Source organism: Muscardinus avellanarius (genome assembly GCF_963383645.1).
Source record: "Muscardinus avellanarius genome assembly, chromosome: 3".
NCBI classification, from domain to species: Eukaryota; Metazoa; Chordata; class Mammalia; order Rodentia; family Gliridae; genus Muscardinus; species Muscardinus avellanarius.
Genome location: NC_137788.1, coordinates 51,024,030 through 51,046,137, shown reverse-complemented (window position 1 = coordinate 51,046,137; position 22,108 = coordinate 51,024,030). Strand labels below are relative to the sequence as shown.

Here is a 22,108-nt window from a genome sequence, read left to right as displayed (position 1 = left end):
GCAGCTACCATGGGCCAGCCATTTGATTAGTGTTAGTGGTACAGCAATGAACAGAATGAATATGATTTCCATCAACTGTGGATTTTAGTGGTGGGAGGAGGCAAGCATTATACAAACCATATAAACTAATAAATCATCATAATGCATGAAAGATACAATTTTAAAAAATTAAGAATTTACTGGGCACAGTGTCTCACACCTGTAATCCCAATACGTGAGAGGCTAAAGATAGAAAGATCTCAGGTTTGGGGCCAGCCTCAGCAACTTAGCCAGGCCCTCCACAACTTAGTGAGACCTTGTTTCAAAATAAAAATAAAATACATAAAATAGGCCTGGTGGCATGCAGCTCAGAGGTATACTTCTGGGTTCAATTCCCAGTATCACACACAGACAAAAAAAGAATACAATAAGAGTTCTGACTTAATTGAGGGCCTGGAAGGTTTTTCCTGAGAATCTTCAATGAACCAGCAACCTAAGTGACAAGGGAGAACCCATGGTGAGTCGAGAAGATACTCTGGGAAGAAGAAGCAGCACCACCAAGACCCTAACTAACCCTCAGACTTTTCCTCCACAGATCCACATGGCTCATTTGTTCTGCTTTGCAGGCCATGAAGTCTATCTCCGCTCCATTGCTATAATCCCAAAGCACCCACAGACAATACAGAAAGTAATGGGTGTGGCTGTGTTTCAATAAAGCTGTTCATAGCCACTGAAGTTTAACCTCATAGAATGTTTACAAGTAACAAAATCTTTTGATTTTTACCCCCTCAACCATGGCCACCTCCCAAGCCATCCAGTAGTAGGCAGCAGGCTGAATGTAGCAAGGGACTGAGGATAGCTTGCCATCCCCTAGTCAAGACTTGGTGGTGGCAAAGAACTGGATGTTTGAGGAACTCTGAATGGGTGCCTGTAGATGAATTAGAGTGGGCAAGGACAGTAAGGGGAGAGGGGGAGGTTAAAAATGACATCACATACCATCTGCTGGGTCACATTACAAATTTTGGTATTTATCCTAGGAATAATGCAAAGCCATCAAAATCCTATCATCTGAAGATTGAGGAAAACTCTAAGTTCTTACATACACATTTTCTCACCCCATTTCAATGTCCACATCTATGTCAAAGTTACCTAAAACCTTCCCTCCTACAGTCAACCTACCTCTCAGGAACTAATAATTATCAACCAATCTCCATCACCAAGTAAAGCAATGGAAACTAGGCTACCTACCTCCTCTTATACCCTACTACACTTACCAAGGTCCCCCAGGTCTTCTCTGGAACTTACCACAGCCATATACATAAGTTCTCTAGAATGTCCTTCCTATCTCCTTTGGTAGGCGAAATCTTCACTCAAATCCAGAGGCTCATGTCAAAGTGCTTGCCTCCAGAAGGCTAATTATTTTCTCCAAAAACACTTTGCACATTCCTGTATCCCCATGCTTACTACATCTCTGATGGCTCTGTTTCTACCCACCCCATTCCTCATACTCCCTCCTATTGTTTCCCTGTGGACTCTGCCCCTCTGGGTAAGGCTGAGTATGTTATATCCCCCTGTGTCTATCACAGTTGCTGGTTCAGCAAGAGCTCGGTTAGGATTTGAAAAGTAAGGACTGAATAAAGAATAAACAAACAACAGTCTGGAACTTAGATCCTAGAATCTCAGGGTTTTATTTTGAGTGTACACTTGAATAACTCTACTGAAACTGCCAACCATCTCTGCATCTCCCACTGTTGCATTAAAAAGAAACTATCTTCCTTGATTCTCCATCAGTGGATGCTTTTCTTCAGGATACAAGGGCAGAGACTTTAAAATTAAAAGTAGTTTTATAAGTCTTCCAGCCAACAGCATTAGCATCATCTGGCAACTTGTTAGAAATGAAAAATTTCAAATTCTCAGTCCCTGCCCCAGGGCTACTAAATCCGAATGTAGTTTAACAAGATCTCCAGGTGACTCATTCACACATTAAAGTTTGGGAAGCACTCTAACCCATCTGAGTCAAGTTTTAAGGAGAAAGTAATAAAGCTGATTTAAAATATATCTTTAATTTTGAATTAATAATCATGTTAACACCAAAGTGGTTGTCAGCAGGAATTTTTATGTATACTTAGCAAAAACAAAACCATAATGGATTTGAGGCTCACCAGATAGTTTAGAAAGTCAAAGTTTAGGGTTTAACTCAGAAAATCTTGAAAGAAAATGTATTTATTTTGAGGGGGGATTTATTTTTTAAAATAAATTAATTAATAGAAGATGTCTCTAGAAGGTCACAAACACTTCCCTTTAATTGAGAAATCAATTATTTTCTATGGGCTTCATTTAGTGCAAATTGATCTCGGGTGCAAGGTGTAAGTATCTTGGGAGGTTCTTATACGATGCATGCAGATCTTCTAGGACACATGGTCCAACCTGGCCACAAACAAAGCAGGGGCTCAACATTTAAATCTATGACTGTGTGCCAGTTCTCCTCGCTGAATTCACGACAACTACTCTCCTGTGTTCCCCAAACAGGTGACACATAAAACCCATTTGTTCTGTTACAATAAATTTAGATCACATGAGTTCAGGAATCTAAGATTCCAGTTACCCTGGTTCCTGTTCCTATCCCAAGCAGTATGCTTCACAGAGGATTTTAGGACTGCATGACAGGATGGAGTGAGCTGGGATTGGAGCCCAGCAGAAATGAGTTTCAATTCTGGCTCTATCATGTGTCTGGGAAAGTCATATACTCTCTCTCAGCCCCAGCTTCCCATGCTATCTACCAGGCCGAGTGGGTTAGGATTATATCAGCAGCACTTATAAAACACATAGAGGAATGCAGGGCAGCACAGAACAGTGCTTTTTCCAATTTTCTGTTTTAGCATATATTTGGATCAGGTTGTTTAACTGATCTAATTCAACTCTCACCTTATAAATGGAAAAAAAAAAAAGAGGTCTTGGATAACAGGTGTTTCATCCAAGGCACACAATTGCAATGGAGTTAGATTCTTGAAATGTTTGACTCCTAGGAAATTGTTTTCAAATTCTTACCGACCACAAAAGTCTTTCTGCAGATTAAAACTCATAAAAGAGATAACAAGCCAGCCTTATTTAACTAATGAAAGCTTTCTTTCCTCCCCCTCTTCTTCCCCATACCCTGGAGACAGCCCTGGGGCACCTTGGCAAGCACCCTTCAGCTCCCCACCTCCATCCACAATCTGAATAACTGATGACTCTGCCCACTTGGGAACCCAGAGCCAGTAAATGAATCACACCAAGGCTTGTTCACAGATGGATTCTCTACTCACCAGACCACCGAGGGGTTTTCAAGTCCCTGAGGTTCCCAAAGGACTTGAACTTTCTCACACATCCATCTCTAATGGGAACCATTAAGCTGACATCACCATTCTCCACACTTCATAAAGGAGACCTAACATCTGGAAATGGGAGCCACCTGCAAGTGCTTTGACAGGCGATCACCACATCAGTCAAGGATGTGGAAACTCAAGGGCAGGTGAGATGAGAAAGAGATATCCTAAAATGTCAACAAGGCCAAAGATTAATAATTGGCAGCTAAAGGTGTATATAAAAAGAAGGCTCTGGTCAAAGGATCTGGACTTAAATCCCAGCTCTGCCACCTTCTACTCAGAATGGTAATTAACCTCTCTGACCTTCAGCAGAGTGCTGGAGATTAAGGGTATTGATTTTGGAGTCATCCAGTCTTAGGTTCAAGTCTTGGCTCTACCACATACATATTGTGTTACTTTGGGTGAGTTGGTTTATTTCTATTAGTCTACAAAATGGACACCCTTCAGTAAATAAGTAAAACCTACTTTACAGTGTAGTTGTTAGGCTTCAAACAGGTGACTGATCATAGTGGATGTCATGAATTAAACATAAAAACAGACTGTTTTAATAGCAATCTAATCAATATAATGGGATCAAACTTCCTCAGAGGACTGGTGAGAAACATCAAAACACTACAGACTTTTTAGCAGGGTGCCTGAGGGACACAATAAGGGTAACCCTCTAGCATTCTTAGTGTCTCCCCTCATCCCTCTGCTCTCACCTCTTTTAGCCACAGAAGCTTCGGGGCCTGCATCTCCACAGACATCACACCCCCCACGTACCGCAGGACACTGTGCTTGGTCTCATTGATCTTGTTCACCTGACGGACTGCTCGGTGATCCAGCCACATGATGATGTTTTGACACGAATTCCCTAGTTGAAATGAAAGAGAGAGAGAGAGAGAGAGAGAGAGAGAGAGAGAGAGAGAGAACTGTGAATGCAGACAGACGTGCATTATTTAATTCTTTCTAATTCAAGGGGGCAGTGATGAATTCCCAGAACACTAAGCTGCATTTTCCTTCGAGATATGTGCTCCTTGATTTTAACCCCAGGACTATATGTCCACACTAAAATCAGTTGAAATCTATGAACTGATTATATTATCATTCATTCTCTCAACTTCTTCCCTTCCTTTTCCATCTCTTCTGTTCTAGAACAATGCTTCTGGGCACACATCAAGGAAAACTGTCAAGGAAACAAGGCCAGGACATGCTCCATCTTAAGAGCTGCCTCCCTGAAGCAACCTAGGAGCCCATCAACAGAAGACAAATGTATGAAGAAAATATGCTGTATACACACAAGGAAGATTTACTCAACAATAAAGAAGAACGAGAGTATGTTGTTTGTAGGAAAATGCATGGAACTTGAGAGCCTTATACTTAGTGAGATCAGCCAGGCTCACAAAGTCAAGGGTGCTATGTTTTCTTTCATGTGTGGAAGCTAAAAAGAAAATGAGAAAGAAAAGGAACTTCAGATAAAAGAGGGAAACAAAACAGGAAAACAGTGGAAGGAAAGGGAAAAGGGAGGCTTGAGGAAGAAAACCAATCAAATAACATGTTCAAATAGGAAGGTGTCACTGCCAATTTCACTAACGTGTATGGGGAGGAGGTGGGATCTGGAGGGAAACACACGAGTGATGCATGCATATAGAAATATGTCACTTTGCATCTCACTATGTGGTATAATTACAATGTACCATTAAATTCGTAAAAAAGAGATTCCTCCTTTAAATATGGACAACCATTTTGATAGTATAATCCATCTTACAGCTATACAATGACACTTATCTGCTTCTATTTTCATGTTTCTGTCCGTTTTATTTAAATTAGCTCATTTTGGGGTTTCCGTCTCATTTTTTATGTGTGTGTGGTACTGGGGATGGAACCCAGGGGCTTTTCTACCTCCAGGCTATGCTATACTCCCAGACCTATTTTATAGTTTATTTGGAAACAGTTTCACTAAGGTGATAAGAGCCTCACTCAGTAGCTGAGGCTGGCTTCGAACCTGTGCGATCCTCCTGTCTCAGCCTCCCACGCGCTGGGTTTACAAGCGTGCGCCACCGCACCCAGCTCTTTCCTCCTCATTTTATCCTTTGGTTTGGTAGAGGAGGAGGCATAGGAATTTGGGAGTTAGGCAGACCTCGTAGGGAATGCTGACTCTGCAGTTACAGATAGATACATATTCAGAAATGTATTAAATTTCTCTTGGCCTCAGTGTTACTTATCTACACAATGGAATAGGAATGCCACATGCTACATAAGGATTAACTGAGGGCCCTCATTCATTCAATAAATGATAATTAACAAAGGGACATGGCAAGCACCTATTATGTGGTGGCTCCGCAGAATTCAAGCCAGCTGGAAAAGGAGAACTCCCCACATTCTACCTCTCCATCCTGTACCTTGTAGAGTAACCGGGGGTCCCTTCCTCTCTTCCCCAGCCTTTGTCAATTCACTATGTAAAGACGTGCAAGCTGCATTCCTCCTAGAGCCTTGACTGCCTCCCACCACACATTGGAGAGGGCGATGAACACACCAGAGAGATTAATAGGGGAAGATAACAATGGAGACCCAGCAATGACTAACTCAGGCATCATCCCACATTATTTAATGGCAAAACAATTGCAGCAACTTCATATTGTGCTATTTTTCAACAATATTATTTTTCAACAATAAACTGAGACTCATGGCTTGAATATGTGTCCAATGTTGTTCAGCTGAGAATGTATGAAGTGTACTTTGAAACCAGATATGTGTAAAGAATTGGTAAAATGAATAGACTAGAGTTAAATATATCCAACATGAATAATGATAGCAGCTGAGATATTTTAAGCACAAAATGTATTGTTGTTGTTGGTATACATATATGTCAAAAAAGCACAAAAATGTGTTTATGAGCAACAATCAGAAAGGTTACTTACAGAAGCAGGGGTAGGAGCCCTAATGTTACAAAATAGTTTTCTTTTTAAAAAATCCTAAAGTAAATTAAAAACTATATTTTTTATCCTCAGGAGTTGGTACATAAAGTGCTAATATTTTATTTTCTTTACTCTTCCATAACTTTGAAAATAACTTTTAAAACTAAAAGAAAAAAACAAGTTAAAGAACTACTTAAATAAGAAACAAATGACAAAGAAAAGTCTCAGTCACTAGTTTTCCTGATTGGAAAGATTTCAGGTCCCCAAACAGGTTTGGAAAAGTTTGAAGACATACAAATAAGACAAAGTACATGAGACCTTCCACAATCATGCCTCCCCCCAAAAAAAATTTAATTGTAAACTAGTTCTACTTCATAATAGAATCGTTGGAGGCTCTGCTTCTCAGCCCTAGGTACACATTAGAATCACCTGGATAGCTATCAAAAAATACAAATGTCTAGGTCCTTCTCAGAACCATCAGCCAATTAAAATATGGGTATGCGCACAAACATTTGTGGGTAGGTTTATGTCCAAGGGAGGTTAATCAGTATTATTTCTTAAATGTTGTGCAGAATGTAACTGCTTCAAGATAAAAATGTGCTGCTAAACATCTAGCTGTAGTAAAGAGAAGCTGATCAGCTTCTCCATAAGTAGCTACTGTAGTCAGAACCAGTCAATGAGAATTGTACAGAACAGCTTTAACTAAAATTATTGCTATTTTCACTTTAGACAAGAACTGAGGAATTAATCCTGTTTTCAGTTCTCATAGAAAACCACAAACAACGATTCAGCTGAAAGATCATTTAATCTTTTATTTAGCATCTGCTACCTGCCAGGCATGGTGCTGGTGCTGGATACCAAGGAGCCTGTGCCTCAGCCCCTTCCCACATGGAGTGTGTGTTTGAGCTCAGAGAGTCTCTAGTCAGCAGAGTCTGTGGCTCCGTGGAGAGCTTACAGAGGCAGGAAAGCTTCTATTAAATTCTGAAAATGACTGCCCAGAGGTCAGCAGAGGGGAGGATGAGGAAGAGGCTCTCTGCAGCTGAGGCAGAGAAACAGCAAAGACTTGGCACATCATGTTTCAAGAGAATTGAAGGAAACTGGGTAGAGCAGACTTTGATTACACAGTCAGCTCACCTAAGGGTGGATTATTCAAGCATGCACCCAGTTAATTAAAATCATCATTGGATGTGTTTCTGACATACTTGAGGGTAAATAAAAATCACTATGAATCAGCAAAAGCATCTATATATGAGATTTTTGTTGCACAGAGCTGCTTGGGTCCTAGCTCCTCCCCCAGTACCACCCTAGGTTCCTCTCCCTGAGAGCTCCCTGGGGGGCTGACACAGCCTGTCAGGCTCAAGCCTGGAAGGTTGCAGAGAAGGCAGCAGCACAAGGGGACCGTTCTGATCCTCAAAGAAAGGACGGAGCAAGAAGACTCTAGCAAGTCCTCTTCACCACACAGTAATGCTTCGTGTTCTCAAAACTTCACTACTTAACTGGGTTTATATCTAAAGATGGTGGTACTCTTGCCAATTTTGTGGGTTTGGAGTTAGTGGTGGTCGGGGTTATCTGTCGTCTCCCTGACCCCATTTTCTGCTTCTCACAATTACTCAACAGTTAACGAACCAAGGATTGGTCCCTAACATGCAGATAGAAGCAGTCTTTAAAGGGCTTTTGAATCACCTTTAAATTTCTAATTTGATTTTTGAGCACAGTATAAGCCACCTCGATAAAATCTAACTTAATATAATCTGTTGAAAGGCAAAAAGCTTGTGAGGGCACCCACAGCTGGGGTCAGTTGATGCATGGGTACATTTTAACCTTTTAGGTGGAATAAACTTATTTCAACACTTATAATTAGGGTTGCAATCCAGCTCCCCTTTTAATAGAGGGCCTGTTAACAGGCTGCAGTTCTATCCACAAGAAAAAAGATGGCATCCTGAGGGCACATACTTGACCAGGTTCAACCAGAAATTCTCTTGTCCCACTTTACCTGCCTATTTCTAATATTTTACCTGGTGATTCTACAAATACCAGAATTACCAAAGAATCTATCAATGCTCCAGTCCTCCCTCAAGCCAACTGAATACAAATCCTGGGGGTAAGGCTCATAAATGGTAATTAAAAAATATCTCTACTGGATACTAATATATAGCCGGAGGGTTTTTTGTTTTGTTTCTAATGTATTTTTAGAAGATTAGACACTATAGTATCCTTAAAACCTAGTACTCTTAACATCTAAAGTCCCACCCCAAATGAAACTTCTTCCTACAATATTCATAACAGACAATCACTTAACTTTACTTAAATAAAGCTGAGGAAGGAAGGACTGTCAGCCTCCCGAGTCCAGGTCTGTGGCTGCTAGGTCCCGTAAGTGAAGTGCCTGGTGCTGCTGGGCTGAGGTCATCTGTTCACAGCCATGCCTCAGGTCCCTGCTCTCTGATGGCCAAGGTTGCAGCTGCCCTGGCCTCATGGGCCTGAATAAGGCCAACAGAGCCAGTGAATGGACAGGATAAGGAAGGCAAGGACCATTCAGATTCATCTTTGAAGCCCAGGATTTAATAAGACAAAGTTTGACACACAGTAGGTGGTAATACACGTGTCAGTTAAAAGGGTGTGTGTATGTGTAAAGGATGGTCACCATTCCCACTGTGCCCTAGCCATTCATCTACTCGCATCCTTTTTCAGCACATGCCTTATGGTTATCACCACTCCACACATTAGATCCGTGGAAGTGAGTTGAACATATTCCCTTAACTTGAAGAATTCACAATCTGATAGAAGAAACTTTTCCTAAGCATTTAGATGCTGCTGTCATTTTCCACAACAAAGCTGGGAAGCAGGTTTCATTCTTCCAGTTCTTTCAGAGGAGAAAATGGAGACGTTCAGAGGTGAAAGTGACTCACCCAAGGTGCCACAACTGCGCCAGTGGTAACGCTGAGACCTGCTCCTTTTCTGGCTTCAATTCCAATTCACTGCAGTGAGTCCTACCCCACAGCCACCAGTAAGAAAGGTGCTATAAAAGTACCCACAACTAAGAGCTCCTAAACAACATCTCACTGAAAGCATGTTTATAATGGCCATCTTTGCAATTCTGACAGATGATCCCTAGGGCCATCTCTCCTTAGACTGAGCATGCAATGTCCACTACAGCACAGTCACCACCATTCCATAAAATCTCCCACTTCTTACAAGGTAGAAGTTTATTCAATAGAGGTTTATAGTCATGCATGTGCTATTGTTTTTCTCATACTTTGAACACTTTATTTGTTTACACTACTGACTCACTAGTGTTGAATATGGGGTATCCAATCCAGCTAAAGTTCCCCAGAAAAGCCTCTGGTGTGCCCATGTGACACTTTACATTTAAAACAGCTGATTACTGAAGTCACAAGAATTAGTTAGAACCATGCCATTAAATGTGCATGTCTTTTGGAGTGGCTATTGAAAATAGGCCATCTGCTTCTAATCTCTGTGTGATGCATAGCCCTGTCTGCCTTGTCCTATTTCCTTTCAAAGGACTTGGCTCACTCACTCAAATGCACGTGGTTTAGGAGCTTCACGTGCATGGCAAGCACTGACACTCCCTTCACAGAAAATGTCCAAACCATGTGTCTGCTTCAAGGCTACTCATGAGCGAGGACCCATGCCCCATGCCCTTCCTTGGGTTTATGGAGACAAGCTCCTTCCTGATCCACCCCCAATACCATTTCAGTCATAGCTGATCTGCAAGCTTTCGACTTCCAGGATTTTATTTCTGGGCTCCACACTCCATCTTGAGTTCTTCCAATCAGTGGTAAGAGACACCTGACCTGACTGGCACCTGGGCCCTTGGAATTCATCAGCCAAGACTGCCCCAGCCAGGCTCCCACCGCCGGGGAAAGGAGAGGGATGGTCCTACCTTCACGGTTTACTGGCAAAGGACGGAAGTGCTTGTCCAAGACAACTAGAGAACATGTGGCATCGAACCCAAGTCCTCGAATTTGGTTTAAATCGATCCCTTGTACAATTTTCTAGTTTAAAAACAAAAGAAAAACATATATTATACCACCAGCATCATACACAAACATTACTCAAAATGAATTACATCCCTAGATATAAGGAATACTTTAATGATGCTGTAATGAGTTAAGATTCTAGAACTACTGAGCTTGACATGATTATATTCTCCACTGTGAGAAGTACATTAATCTTTGGAGTCGAGGGCAGAATGCTATGGTTTGGATACAGTTTGTCTCCGGAGGGTTCATGCGTTGGAAGCTTGGTCCCCATCATGATGACGTGACATGGAGACCAAGGTGGTGGAAATCTTACCAGGTAGACACTAGTGGAAGGTCACTGGGGATACTGCACTCATAGGATTGGTGAATTTTTTCTTGCGACTCTACTTGGTTCTCACAAGAGAATTATTATAAAAAGAACAAATTCTGGCCCCTCTTCACCCTCTGGTCTCCTTTCTTGCCATGTGACCTCTCTCACTCACATACTCCACCACCACTATGATGCTTTATGGCACATATTTTAAGTCAATAGACAGGGTTAAAGATTATGGTCACTCATATGTTTTCAACAAAGGAAACCATATAAGCAAGAATAAAAGAGAAACATAACGAGGTCAACCACTAAGCCAAGCAAGGGAAGGAAAGATGGGGAGGGAATGGGGTGGGAATTGGGTAGGGGTTAAATCAGTGATGTGTACATGTATGTTCACACAAGTTTTTTACCCCAATATGATGTATGAATATAATGCACCAATAAAAATTTTAAAAAACAAAAAACATAAAAAAGAAACCAGAATTCCTTTTTTCCTTTTTTAACTTTAAGTTAAGCCTTTAATTAAAAAAATAATGATATATTATACTACAATGTTAAAAATCAACACAAAGTGAAAACTATTCAAACTGCAGTTCTGCCCTCCCTCAGAAGCAATCAGCGTTAACAATTGCTTGAATATTCCTTTTTAACCTTATTAATATAGTATGAATTTCCATTTCATTTAGCTTGCCTTATTTTTAATATTTAGCTGCTTGAGAAATAATTTACATACCATGAAACCCATCCTTTGTAAATACACAGTTTAATTATATTAGTAAATTTACATAGTTGTGTACTCTTTGACATAATTAAATTTTAAAACACTTTCATTATTCAAAACAGTTCCTTGTGCCTGTTTACAGTCAATGCCCTGCTGTAGTCATAGGTAACTGTTTATCAGCTTTCTGTCTTCATAGTGGTTCTTCTTAAAAATTCTGGGTAAAAGGAATCATCCCACATGCATCCTTTTATATTTGGTTCCTTTCGCTTATCATAATGGTTTTAAGGTTCACCATGTTACTCATATCAGTATTTTCTTCTCTTCTCTTGTTGAGTACTATTCCATTGTATAGATACACTATACCTTCCTTAACATTTGGTTACACTTGTGATGGTCATTTGGTTTGATTCCAGTTTGGCAGTGTACTTGTATGTTTCTTGTTACTATAATAAAATACTTGGAGCTGAATAATGTGTTACAAAAAAGTTTTATTTAGTTCATAGTTCTTGAGGTTGAAGGACACGGTGCTGGCTCTTGAGCTGAACAGCATTTCTTTGCCATGCCTTACTACCACCATGTTTCTGCCTTGAAGCCAGTTGACCATGGCCTGAAGCCCTGAAACTGTGAGCCAAATAAACCTTCCCTCCTCTAAATTATTCTTATCATGTATTTTAATCACAGCCAATGAGAAAGCTAACTAACCAAATAAGAAACTAATTTTCTTTTTTTCTTTATCTTTTCTTTTCCCCCCATAGGGAGCGAACCTGGGGACATTCTACCTCCCAGCTATACCCCAAACCTTTTTAAAATTTTTATTTTGAAACAGAGTCTCACTAAGTTGCTAAAGGCCTCACTATGTTGCTCAGCCTGGCCTGAAATCTGCAATCCTCCTATTTCAGCCTCCCAAGTACTGGGATTAGAGAAACTAAAAGAATGGTGCTGAGCATAGTGGTGCACACCTGTAATCCCAATACTTATGAGCCTTAGATGGGAGGATCTAGGGTTCTAAGCCAGCCTCAGTAACTTAGCAAGACCCTGTTTAAAAAATTAAAAAATAAAAAGAGCTGGAGGTACAGCCCAGAGGTGGTAGAACAACCCTTGGTTTAATCCCTAATTAATACAGAGAGAGAGAAAGAAAGAGGGAGAAAGAGAAAGAGAGAGAGATTAATGATTAATAGTGGCATGCATTTATGCCTGATTTGGCTAGGTAGCCACTATTATCTCCCAACCTTACAAGGAAGTGCCTCACAATAATGTTTACCCACAGCTGAGGAGCACCCCCATTTCCCAACCCTCTCAACTCTAGTTTAGATTCTAAACCATCACAGAAAATAGCTGTCAGGGTCACACTGCCCAGAAGGCCCCTGGAGCTTGATCTGGTGACCTGAGGGCTCTTATTTATATTCTTATTAATGGAAGAAGAAAGCAGCCTAGTAAGCTCACCCCGACAACTTGGCATCAAGAGAATTTTCCTGGCTGGAGAGAAAGCACATTGCTCTTCTAAAGAATTTCCAGAGAAGGAGATTTCTGCAGACTCATTTGGTAACCTGGTCCATGTCTAACAACTGTCAACTCCTAGCTCTAGGGCAAAAAACAAATATTTGGGGAAGGGATTGTGCATCTTTCTGTTCTCTCTGTGGGAACTGGCTCAATCCTGCATGTGTTTTAAATCAGCAAGCCCTACCATATTGAGTAGGGAGATGGTGTTCCTCAGAATCCCTCCAAACTGAGAACTGGAGGGTCACATGCATACCTGGTTTTATCTTTAGCTCTATGTAGAGTAAGGGTCAAAGTATGGGGTCCCCCAGAGAGCATCCAGCTTGTAGCAGAAGCCTGTGGGGCTGGCCCTGTGTTCTTTAAAATGTTAATCTGAATGCCTTGGTCAGCTTTGGGGGCCGTGCATAAAGTTATGCAATCCTCCTTCCCTTGGGTTTTGTTATTTGTGCAGCCCATAAGATACAACCCCTTGCTCAGTCAGTCCTCAGAAAGCAGAGCCACCCATTTCTTAGGCCAAGCTGTGCTCTGCTCTAGGCATTTGGAAAACATTTTTTAAATCCTTGCTCTTTTAGAGATCACATTTTAGTAAGAATAGACAATAGCCAGTATGTCCAATAAATGACATAGTGTAGGTATAATACGCCAGAAAGTGATCAGGCAGAGGAATCAGGAGTGCCAGGGAAGGGGCCAGTGGTTTCTAAGGAGAGGTTAGAGGAAGCCTGTAGAAATGAGAGACCAACTTTAAGAAAATCTGGAGAAAGCCTGGCATGGTGGTATGTGCTTATAAATCCCGGTATGTGGGAGGCTGCTAGGAGGATTGTGGTTCGTGGACAGTCTCAGCTACTTAGTGAGGCCCTTTACAACTCAGTGAGACCCTGTTTCAAAATAAAGAATAAAAAATTAGGGCTTGGGTGTCGCTTGGAGGTAGAATGTCCCTGGGTTCCATCCCCAGTACCACAAAAAAGAAAGAGAGAAAGGAAGGAAGAAAAGAAGGAAGGGAGGGAGGGAGGGAGGTAGGGAGGAAGGAAGGAAGGGAGGAAGGAAGGAAGGAAGGAAGGAAGGAAGGAAGGAAGGAAGGAAGGAAGGAAACTTGAAAAAGAGTGATCCTGGCAGGGAAAGGACAGTGCAAAGGCCCTGAGGTATGAATGGCAAAGAGACCAGTTCCATTTACATAGTATCTATGTCCCCTGGAAAGCCCTGGTGGCAATGTATTTTGTAAAGCATACTTATTGACAGGTGAAATGAATAAATCCAGTCCTGGACTACTACCTACACAGCATCCTAGCTTAGGTGTGGTGCTGTGCCTGGATGATAATGCAAGAAAATAGAAACCAAACTTCCTACTTATGCCAGGTACCTCAACATTCTTCCAAGAACTGAAGGTCTGAAATCACCTCCATCCTCTCCTTCTCTCTTACCAAGTCCAGTGAGAACTTCCTTCCCAAAGCCTCCCAGGCTCTTCCCCCACAACCCTGATCCTCCCTTGCCTTGGCATCCTAATCCAGGCACACTGGAGGGAGGCAGGGAGATGTGCAGGCAGTTGGAAGGATCTGTGTAAAGGTCTCTGTGTTTGAGGACTGGACAGCTGGAGGGTGTGGCTATGACACAGAGCACCGGGAGGAGCAGCATGGGATGAGCCAGCAGGCAGCTCTGGACCACATCGTGCAGGACTGGAGGCCATGTAAAGGTTTGAGTTCTCTCCAGATAGTGATGTGATGCTATTGAAGAGTTCTAAGCAAAAACGTGACACGATCAGTTTAGTATTAAAGGAAAAAAGAATCACTCCAGCTGCAAGGAGACTGTCAGAGAAGAAAAGAGCAAACACAGAGCCATCCATCAGACTCTTAAAGGGCTAAATGAGTGATGTGTGCAGGTATGCCTCTACCATCTTGTACTCCACTAAGATGTATGACTACAATGCACCAATAAAAAAGAAAAAATAGTCCATGGAAAAGATGAAAGTATATGGTGCTAGGGAGGGAGAGAATGTGTAGATTGGAGCAGTCTAAGCCCAGGCTCGTCACAGGCTACCTGGGTGACACTGGAAAAGGCACTTAACCATTTGGGCCTCTGTTGTTCTTTTTATCTATAAGACAGAAATAAAAACCCCTTCCTTACTTACCTTGAAAAGATGATCAAATGCATATGGTGGTATTTTATAAGCTGTAATGTTCTATGAAATTCAGAGGTTAATATAATTGCTCGACCCCACATGGGCTCCTCTCCTGCTTTCTCCTCCAACCATTACTCGCATAACAAATACCAGTCTAGAAAACAATCATACTTCTCTCGGTTTATATGTGTTTATTTTCCAAATAAGCCCTTTCATCTTCAGGAGCTGAGGATTTGGTGTGTATTTCTCTTGTATATGCTCCCATGCTTAACAAGAGCAGAGTACATAGCAGGTGCTCAATAAACGTTTGCAGACCAAATAAAAGAATGACACTTAACAAATGTCTGTTGGCTACATGATTCTCCCAGCTATCTGTTCCTTCTTCCTCCTTATACAACTGCTCTCAAGCTCTGAACTTCCTGGAGTCCACGAGAAAGAAGACAGACGTGGATATATGTTAAATCACCCTTTGCCTAAACCAAAGCTTCTCAAAGTCGTACACAAAAGGAACCCAAACCAGAGGGGAATACTCAAATATTCCCAAGAGGTTCTTCTCCCATACACTTCTGACTTCCTTATTTTATCTCCAAAACTCATTCTCCTCCATAACCTACTCATTTATCTTATCACCACCACCATAGGAAACAGTGATTACTTCTTTCTCAGCATAGCTATGACATTTTATTTTTATTTATTTTTGTGTGTGTGGATCTGGGCATGGATCTCAGGGGCATTCGCACTCGGAGCTACACCCCCTGCCTATTTTTTATTCTTTATTTTGAAACAGGGTCTCACTAAGTTATGGAGGGCCTCACTAAGTAGCTGAGGCTTTCTGTGAACCGTGATCCTCCGTTTTCAGCCTCCCGAATGCTGGGATTACAAGAGTGCTCCGCCATGCCTGGCCAGAGCTATGACATTTTATACTCACTAACTCCTTTAATTCTTACAACTGTTCAATGGATGCAGGTACTATAACCAATTTCATTTGACAGATAACTAAGAGGCAATAAAAATTAAGTAAATTGCCCAACACCACATGCTCAACACTGTTGGAAGTGGGGTGTTGATCTAGGCAGTAGGGCCCTAGAAGGTATGTCCGAGGCACACAACAACCTCTCTGAGATAAGACCTCACAGAAGAACAATGTTCCCAGTAGATGAGCCAGGCTGTCCTGCAGCTTCTGGCACATGGCCACATATCCATATTCCCCACGAGAGGAATGGCCGAGACCCAAAAGCTTTATTCGGGTTTGCTACAGTGAGATAGCATCACTAAGGACAAATTCCCACAGCACTTATGTGGCTAACAGGCTGAAACCGATGACGAGCTAGCAGCCACTGGGAGATGATTAAAAATCTACCATTAAACCAAGCTGTACTTAGAGCAGACCCTTTTTAAAGTAGCTTTTCACCAGGGGGTTATATTTTCTTCTTGACAATTTCCTTAATGGCAAGAAGGGCTATATGTTAGAAGAACAAAGGAGACCCAAGGGCAAAGAGCAGAAGATTCTCACCATGGCTGGGGCCACGAGGCGGGAGAGAAGAGAAAAATTAAACAGGCAAAAGAGAAGATGCCCCTCTTTTATTCCTGCATAATGCTCCAGCACCGCCCACCCCCACCTCCTTCTGTCTTCTTCTCCAGGGGCACAAATAGCAGCCCAGAGCTCATGCAACTTTAAACACACTGATCAATACTGACAGAATGGCGAATTGTCCATCTGCAAATTACCAAACCCCTCATGAATATTTAAGGAACTAAACCAAGAACAGGGAGAAGAAGGAATCCAGGACATTATTTTTCCCTATGGAAGAAAGGATAAAAGAATGTGTGTTATTGCCAGTTATCGGGATATAAAGTTAAACAAACAATTAAAACTTTAAATATGAACAAGTACTGTCCAGCATCAATTCCTTCCCCAAGCCAGTGTGCTGGACCCAGCCCAGGGCCAGGCAGGATGAGCATCTGCCCAGCACACACTGGAGATGCTCCACTTTGACCTAACTTCCTCACTTCATATTTCCATGTCATGTGTCATTGCACACGCTGTTCCCTCTGTCCCCCAAACCACACTTGTCCACTTGAGCGATAGGACAGGCCATTGTAATAAGAGTGCAGCTCTGGAATCTGACTGCTTAGGTCCAGTCCTGCCCCTGCTACTAACTACACTACCTTGGTAAGATACCTAGCTATCTGTTCCTCCATTTCTCTCTCAATATTAAAAAAAAGTAGGGGTAGTAGTAGTACCTTTCAGGGCTGTCATGAGACTTCAACTATATTCCGTATGTTAATACGTTTTACACACAATAAAGGCACAGTGCTGTCAGCTATGATTATCAGTGCCTTCTTCCACTTCCTGTGGAAGCTTCTGCATCCCCTCTCCTGTCTTCTGAGCTACGGTCAATTCCAGCCATAGTTACTTGACTCCAGGCACTTAGCATATTTCAGCTGGTCATCAGTCTCTGCCACTCAGCTGTGAGCTCCAGAAAGGCAAAGTGTAAATGTCACTCAGCTCTGCATCTCAATCTACCCAACACTGTCCATGGTGGCAGCTGGACATGTGACATATACCCAGGTGGGAGCCCATGCAGGAGAGAACATCACAGTTTTGCCCATACCTTTGTGGCAACACAGCAGGCAGCCCAGATGTCTTCAGAGGACTGTTCATGGTGGTTGAACTGAGGCTCCCACTTCTTAATCGGCTGGTCCGCAAAAGCCACAAGGACTCCTCTCTGGTCCACGAGAGCCGCACGAACACTGCCTGTCCCAACATCCACACCCACATAGTAGCTGCCTGGCTCCTGCTTTCCAGCAGACATCATGGTCCCTCCTCCTGTAGAGACCAAGAACAAAACACGTGAAGGCCAGTGGATCTGCAAAGCTCGTCACCAAGCATCCTGACAGTGGAAAGACACGGAGTACAGCTACCTAACCAGTGGCCATTTATTATTTACTTATCCAAAAGAAGTTTCCATAAGCACTTAGCTATGAGATTGGTGAACATGACAGACGCAGCCAGCCTCAGAGATGGCTTCAGTTCTTGGAAAGGACATGAAGTATTTCAGTACCTAACTATTTAAGCAAAGAGGTGAAGAGTATGATAAGGAGAAATAGAGGGTGGTATAGACTAAAGTCTGGAGGCACTGGAGATGAATTTGTTCTCAGTGAATTTGAATCATTGGGACAGGAACCACAGTACTGAAAAGGATTCTCATCTCCCCACTCATTCAACAAATTAGCGACTGAGCATTTGTTAGGTTCTAAGCAGTGAGAAAAGTGTATACATTTCCTGTACTCCTCAGTATGATTCTAGAAACTGAGAATATTTAAATTTCTACCATATAGGTGATCAGGGTAAGACTCCAAGAGGCACATACTTTGGGGCTTCTTACTAGGTCTACAGGCTTATAACAGTAAATGTGCATTATTGTAAGGGATGTACATGACACTGATGAGAAAATAGATCTCTGAGAAGTAAAGAAATTCACCCAGCCTCAAGCGGGGCAGCCTGGGTCTAAAGTCCCACATGTGCGCAATCCCAAGTCTTGGGATTTTTTTCTTCCTTTCTTAACAGCTTGTAGTGTAGGTTTGCAGACAAGGCAAAAATATTGCAGTTGACTGGGGATTGAGAAACAGCCCCAGGGGAGACAGAATCCAGAATTTGTTAGACAATCTGTTTTCCTTACAGACCCCTGGTGAGTTACAAGGAAAGCTGACCAGAGAGCACTCAGGAATTCCTTGGCCCTCATGACTGCTCTAATTCCCCTTGGTCAGATTAGCCTGCACCATGCAGAAATCTCACAGAGGCCATCATCTGCCAGGCTGGACTTTCACAGAGCAAGGGCAAGCCCCACAAGACAACTGTGCTAGTGCACTGGCCCTGACTCCCCAGGTGAGCTCCGGGAAGTCCTAGCCCAGTCTCCAATTTCAACCTGAGCAGCATTCTGTGCCCTTCAGCTTGAAAAAGATAGTGTTTCTCTGACTGAGACACACATGGGGATTCTAAAACAAAGTCAGCCAGCAGGTATTCTGTTACTGCTTCCTAGATATTTATCCCAATTTTAAAACTAAGTGATGGCTTCTAACTTAATCACAATGATTTCCCAACTGTGCTTTTGTCCCTCTGGCTCTGGCTCCTGGGCAGGTGAAGAGGAAGAAGGGCAGTTATAGTGGTCACATCTGCTAGCACTACATCTGGCCTCAGGGAGTGGCCTCAGGCCATGCAGTGTGACCTCGCCTTCATCTCTTCAAGAGCTGCTCCTTACACTGAGCATCAGTTTTCAAACCACTCATTCCTTCTTTCATCCAACAGTGGTACCTTTTCTTCAAACCATTACTTTATGAAAACTTAAACAAAACAGATAAAAGCAGAGCTGCTCCCTTTGAATCAAGGAGCCTTTTCCCACCCTCCATCCCTTATGCCAAGACCCCTTTCTCAGGACAACAGAATGCCATCGGCCCTCAGCATGGTAGGCCAGGCCCTCCAAGAGCTTCCTCCCACATCTCTGGCACAGTCCTGCCCTTCCTCACTCTGGGCCCCAGACATGCTCACAGTCCTCCCTCTACCACAGGTCCCTCCCATCACTTGTGTTTCCCTCTCTAACTCTTCCCTCTCCTCCTCTGGTGACCATTGACTTGTATTGGAAGACCCAGCTCAGCTATCACCTCTCTGGGGAAGACTTGCTGGCCTTCCTCCTCCTCCTGCACACATACAGGGCATGCAAAGCTGTATCTGGCCCCTACTGTTAAAACTTACTACTCTGAGTCACATATTTTCTTGCTGTTGTTGTTCCCATGTTTGTCTCTCTTATTAGCCTGAACCTGAAAAAAGGGAACTTATTGATTTCTACATCCCCAGCTCTTTGCTCAGTGTCTGGCACAGAATTGCTTTTCAATAATTACTTATTGAATGAACAATTAAATCAGTGAATCAATAGAAAACAAGTATGATCAGGGTCATACTTGAATAGCTTAAATTCCTAAGTTTGTACTTACATAGCCATGTGTTCCCATTCTCACCTAACAACAGGGGCACAGTCTAAGAAGTGTTCTATGCAGTTTCATTGTTGTACATATATCATGAACTGCACTCCCACAAGCTTGGATGATCTAGCCTATCACACACATGGGCTATCTGGTATACCCGCTGTTCTGTATGCAGGCTGTCATTGACCAAAACATTGCTGTGCAGCATATGACTGTATATGCTACTGTTTTGCCTTATTCTAATATCTATATCCTCATTCATCCAGTTATCATTTATTTCCTAAATGCTTGTGACCACATTTTATTAATTTTAAGATACTCATTTTTTCACATTTAGCTCTCTGAAATCAATGTGAATCTTGCAATCAATGGCATACAATTAATTGGAAGCATTTTATTTTTCTTTGTGGTATATGAAAAAACAATTCATCTTGCAATCAGTGATGTCTGAGACTCAAAGACATGCCTGTTCTACCAGGCACCAGGAACCCTGGTAAAGAAACAGTGATTGACAAAATAAAGAAGATGTGTTGGCTCAGAGTTCACTCCATTTCTTTGTCTGCAACTAGGAGGAAGGATGACCCAGCTAGCTGCTCCATCTACCAACTATGCACATCTTCTTGCTTTACTTATTCTCTTTCTTGCTTCCCATTCTCTCTGCTATGAGCTCCCAGGGGAGTTGCTCCGTAACATGCCAACAGTTCTCTGTCCTTGACCAGAACTTTGCAAGATGATTATACATGTAGGAAGAAACAAAGAAATAAATAGGATATAAAAACTCTCTACAAAGCTTCTGATTTGCACAGACCTGGCCAGCTAGCACCCAGGTTTCTCTCCCCCGCTGCCATCCCCAAGGAAGGAGAGATTCCCTGTGGGGCTGGTCCAGGTCTTTACTACCAGGTTCCTCATTTTGATCTTATCTTTTTCTGCAGGAACAACAGTTTTACCACCTACCATCCAGATATCCTGATTTCTTTCCAGTAAAATCCAAGCAGGCAGATTTCCACTATCTAGCTGACCTTTGGCTTACTCCAGTTCTGGTTTCTGGACCTGAGAAAGAGCACGCCCTTCATGAGACCCCCATCTTATAAAGAGGGTGCAGCCACTGCCTGTGTTACAGCTGTATGCCCAGTGCCTAGGCATCACACTTTAGAAGCTCAGTAAGTGCTGTGACTCAATGAATAAGTGGCTATCATCAGAACCCAACATTGAGGAAATAATCAAAGGTATTATGTGTACCATATATCTAATACTCTGCTAATCGGCTGCTTACAGTGCTCTACTATGTGTACCATGCATCTTATATTCTGCCAACCTGCTGCTTACAATGTCATTTTTTATCCTGACTACAATTCTTGAGGACAATAACTACTATCACCCCCAATTTGCTGATAGGAAAATGAGTCTCCGACCGGTGAAATAACTTGTTCCAGCAGATCATATGACTAGTAAGTACTACCACTGACAGCAAATCATACACTCTTGCTCACAAGCCCCTGGCCTTTCTCAGCATGCCCCGCTGCTTTCTGATATGCCTCTGTTCTCAGCCAGCGATGCTGCTAGGTAATGCCGATAATGACTGAGATTAACTAATTCAGAATCCAGAATGCCCATCTTCAGAGGCTGAACCCTCCTCCACACCAGCATACCTTTCCCCACCAAACCACCCATCTCTAAAACATCACCAAGGCATCCTCCAGAAAAAGACTCGACCCTTCAGGAATAAGCCAGACCCTCCCAGCAGTGTTCCCGCAAAGACTGTGTTTTTCTAAGAAAAAGATCCTAATTAAATCGTTCAGGTTTACCATTTCCCCTATTACTATGGGCTTAAGTAATCTCTTTGTGATTGTTTCTACACCCGGAACCTGAAAGCAGAGAAGTTTGAGCCCTTGAACAGTTACCCTGAAACCCAACCAGTGAGTTATAACACTGCCAGGGGCTTTCTGCAGTGCTTATCCCTTGCTCTTCCCCCTCCCCGACCTTTGTTCCTGAGTCATAAGTACTACATGTGGTGTCCCGGACTCCAAACCATGCAACCAGCACCACTAAGCAGGAAAAAAAAAAGTAACTGCAGAATAGAAACATTCCCTTTCCTAGCTTGTTTTGAAGAGAAAAGGATTAGCATCGCTTTGTGCCAACCATTTCCACACATAAGTTCACTGCAAACACAGAAACCCAGTCATATTGGCAAACCTGACCCCATCTTATGTGTCAATAGGCTGGGAGTAATTTGTCCAAA

At 42.5% G+C, this 22,108-nt stretch overlaps 1 protein-coding gene across 4 annotated transcripts in view; it reads right to left on the bottom strand.

Moving 5' to 3' along the window:
* Positions 1 to 17,705, bottom strand: part of FGGY (FGGY carbohydrate kinase domain containing) — a gene marked incomplete at both ends in the record, with an annotated part of 387,201 nt that extends 369,496 nt beyond the window's left edge. For 2 of the 4 annotated variants that reach the window (XM_080692604.1, XM_080692606.1), the window contains 3 exons: positions 4,046 to 4,197; positions 10,143 to 10,254; positions 17,502 to 17,702. In XM_080692604.1, the coding sequence (XP_080548730.1) occupies positions 4,046 to 4,197; positions 10,143 to 10,254; positions 17,502 to 17,702 (465 nt within the window). Of the gene's footprint in view, positions 1 to 4,045; positions 4,198 to 10,142; positions 10,255 to 17,501 lie in introns of all 4 variants that reach the window. The other 2 variants (XM_080692605.1, XM_080692607.1) reach the window with 2 other exon arrangements.
* Between the last annotated feature and the right edge of the window lie 4,403 nt (positions 17,706 to 22,108).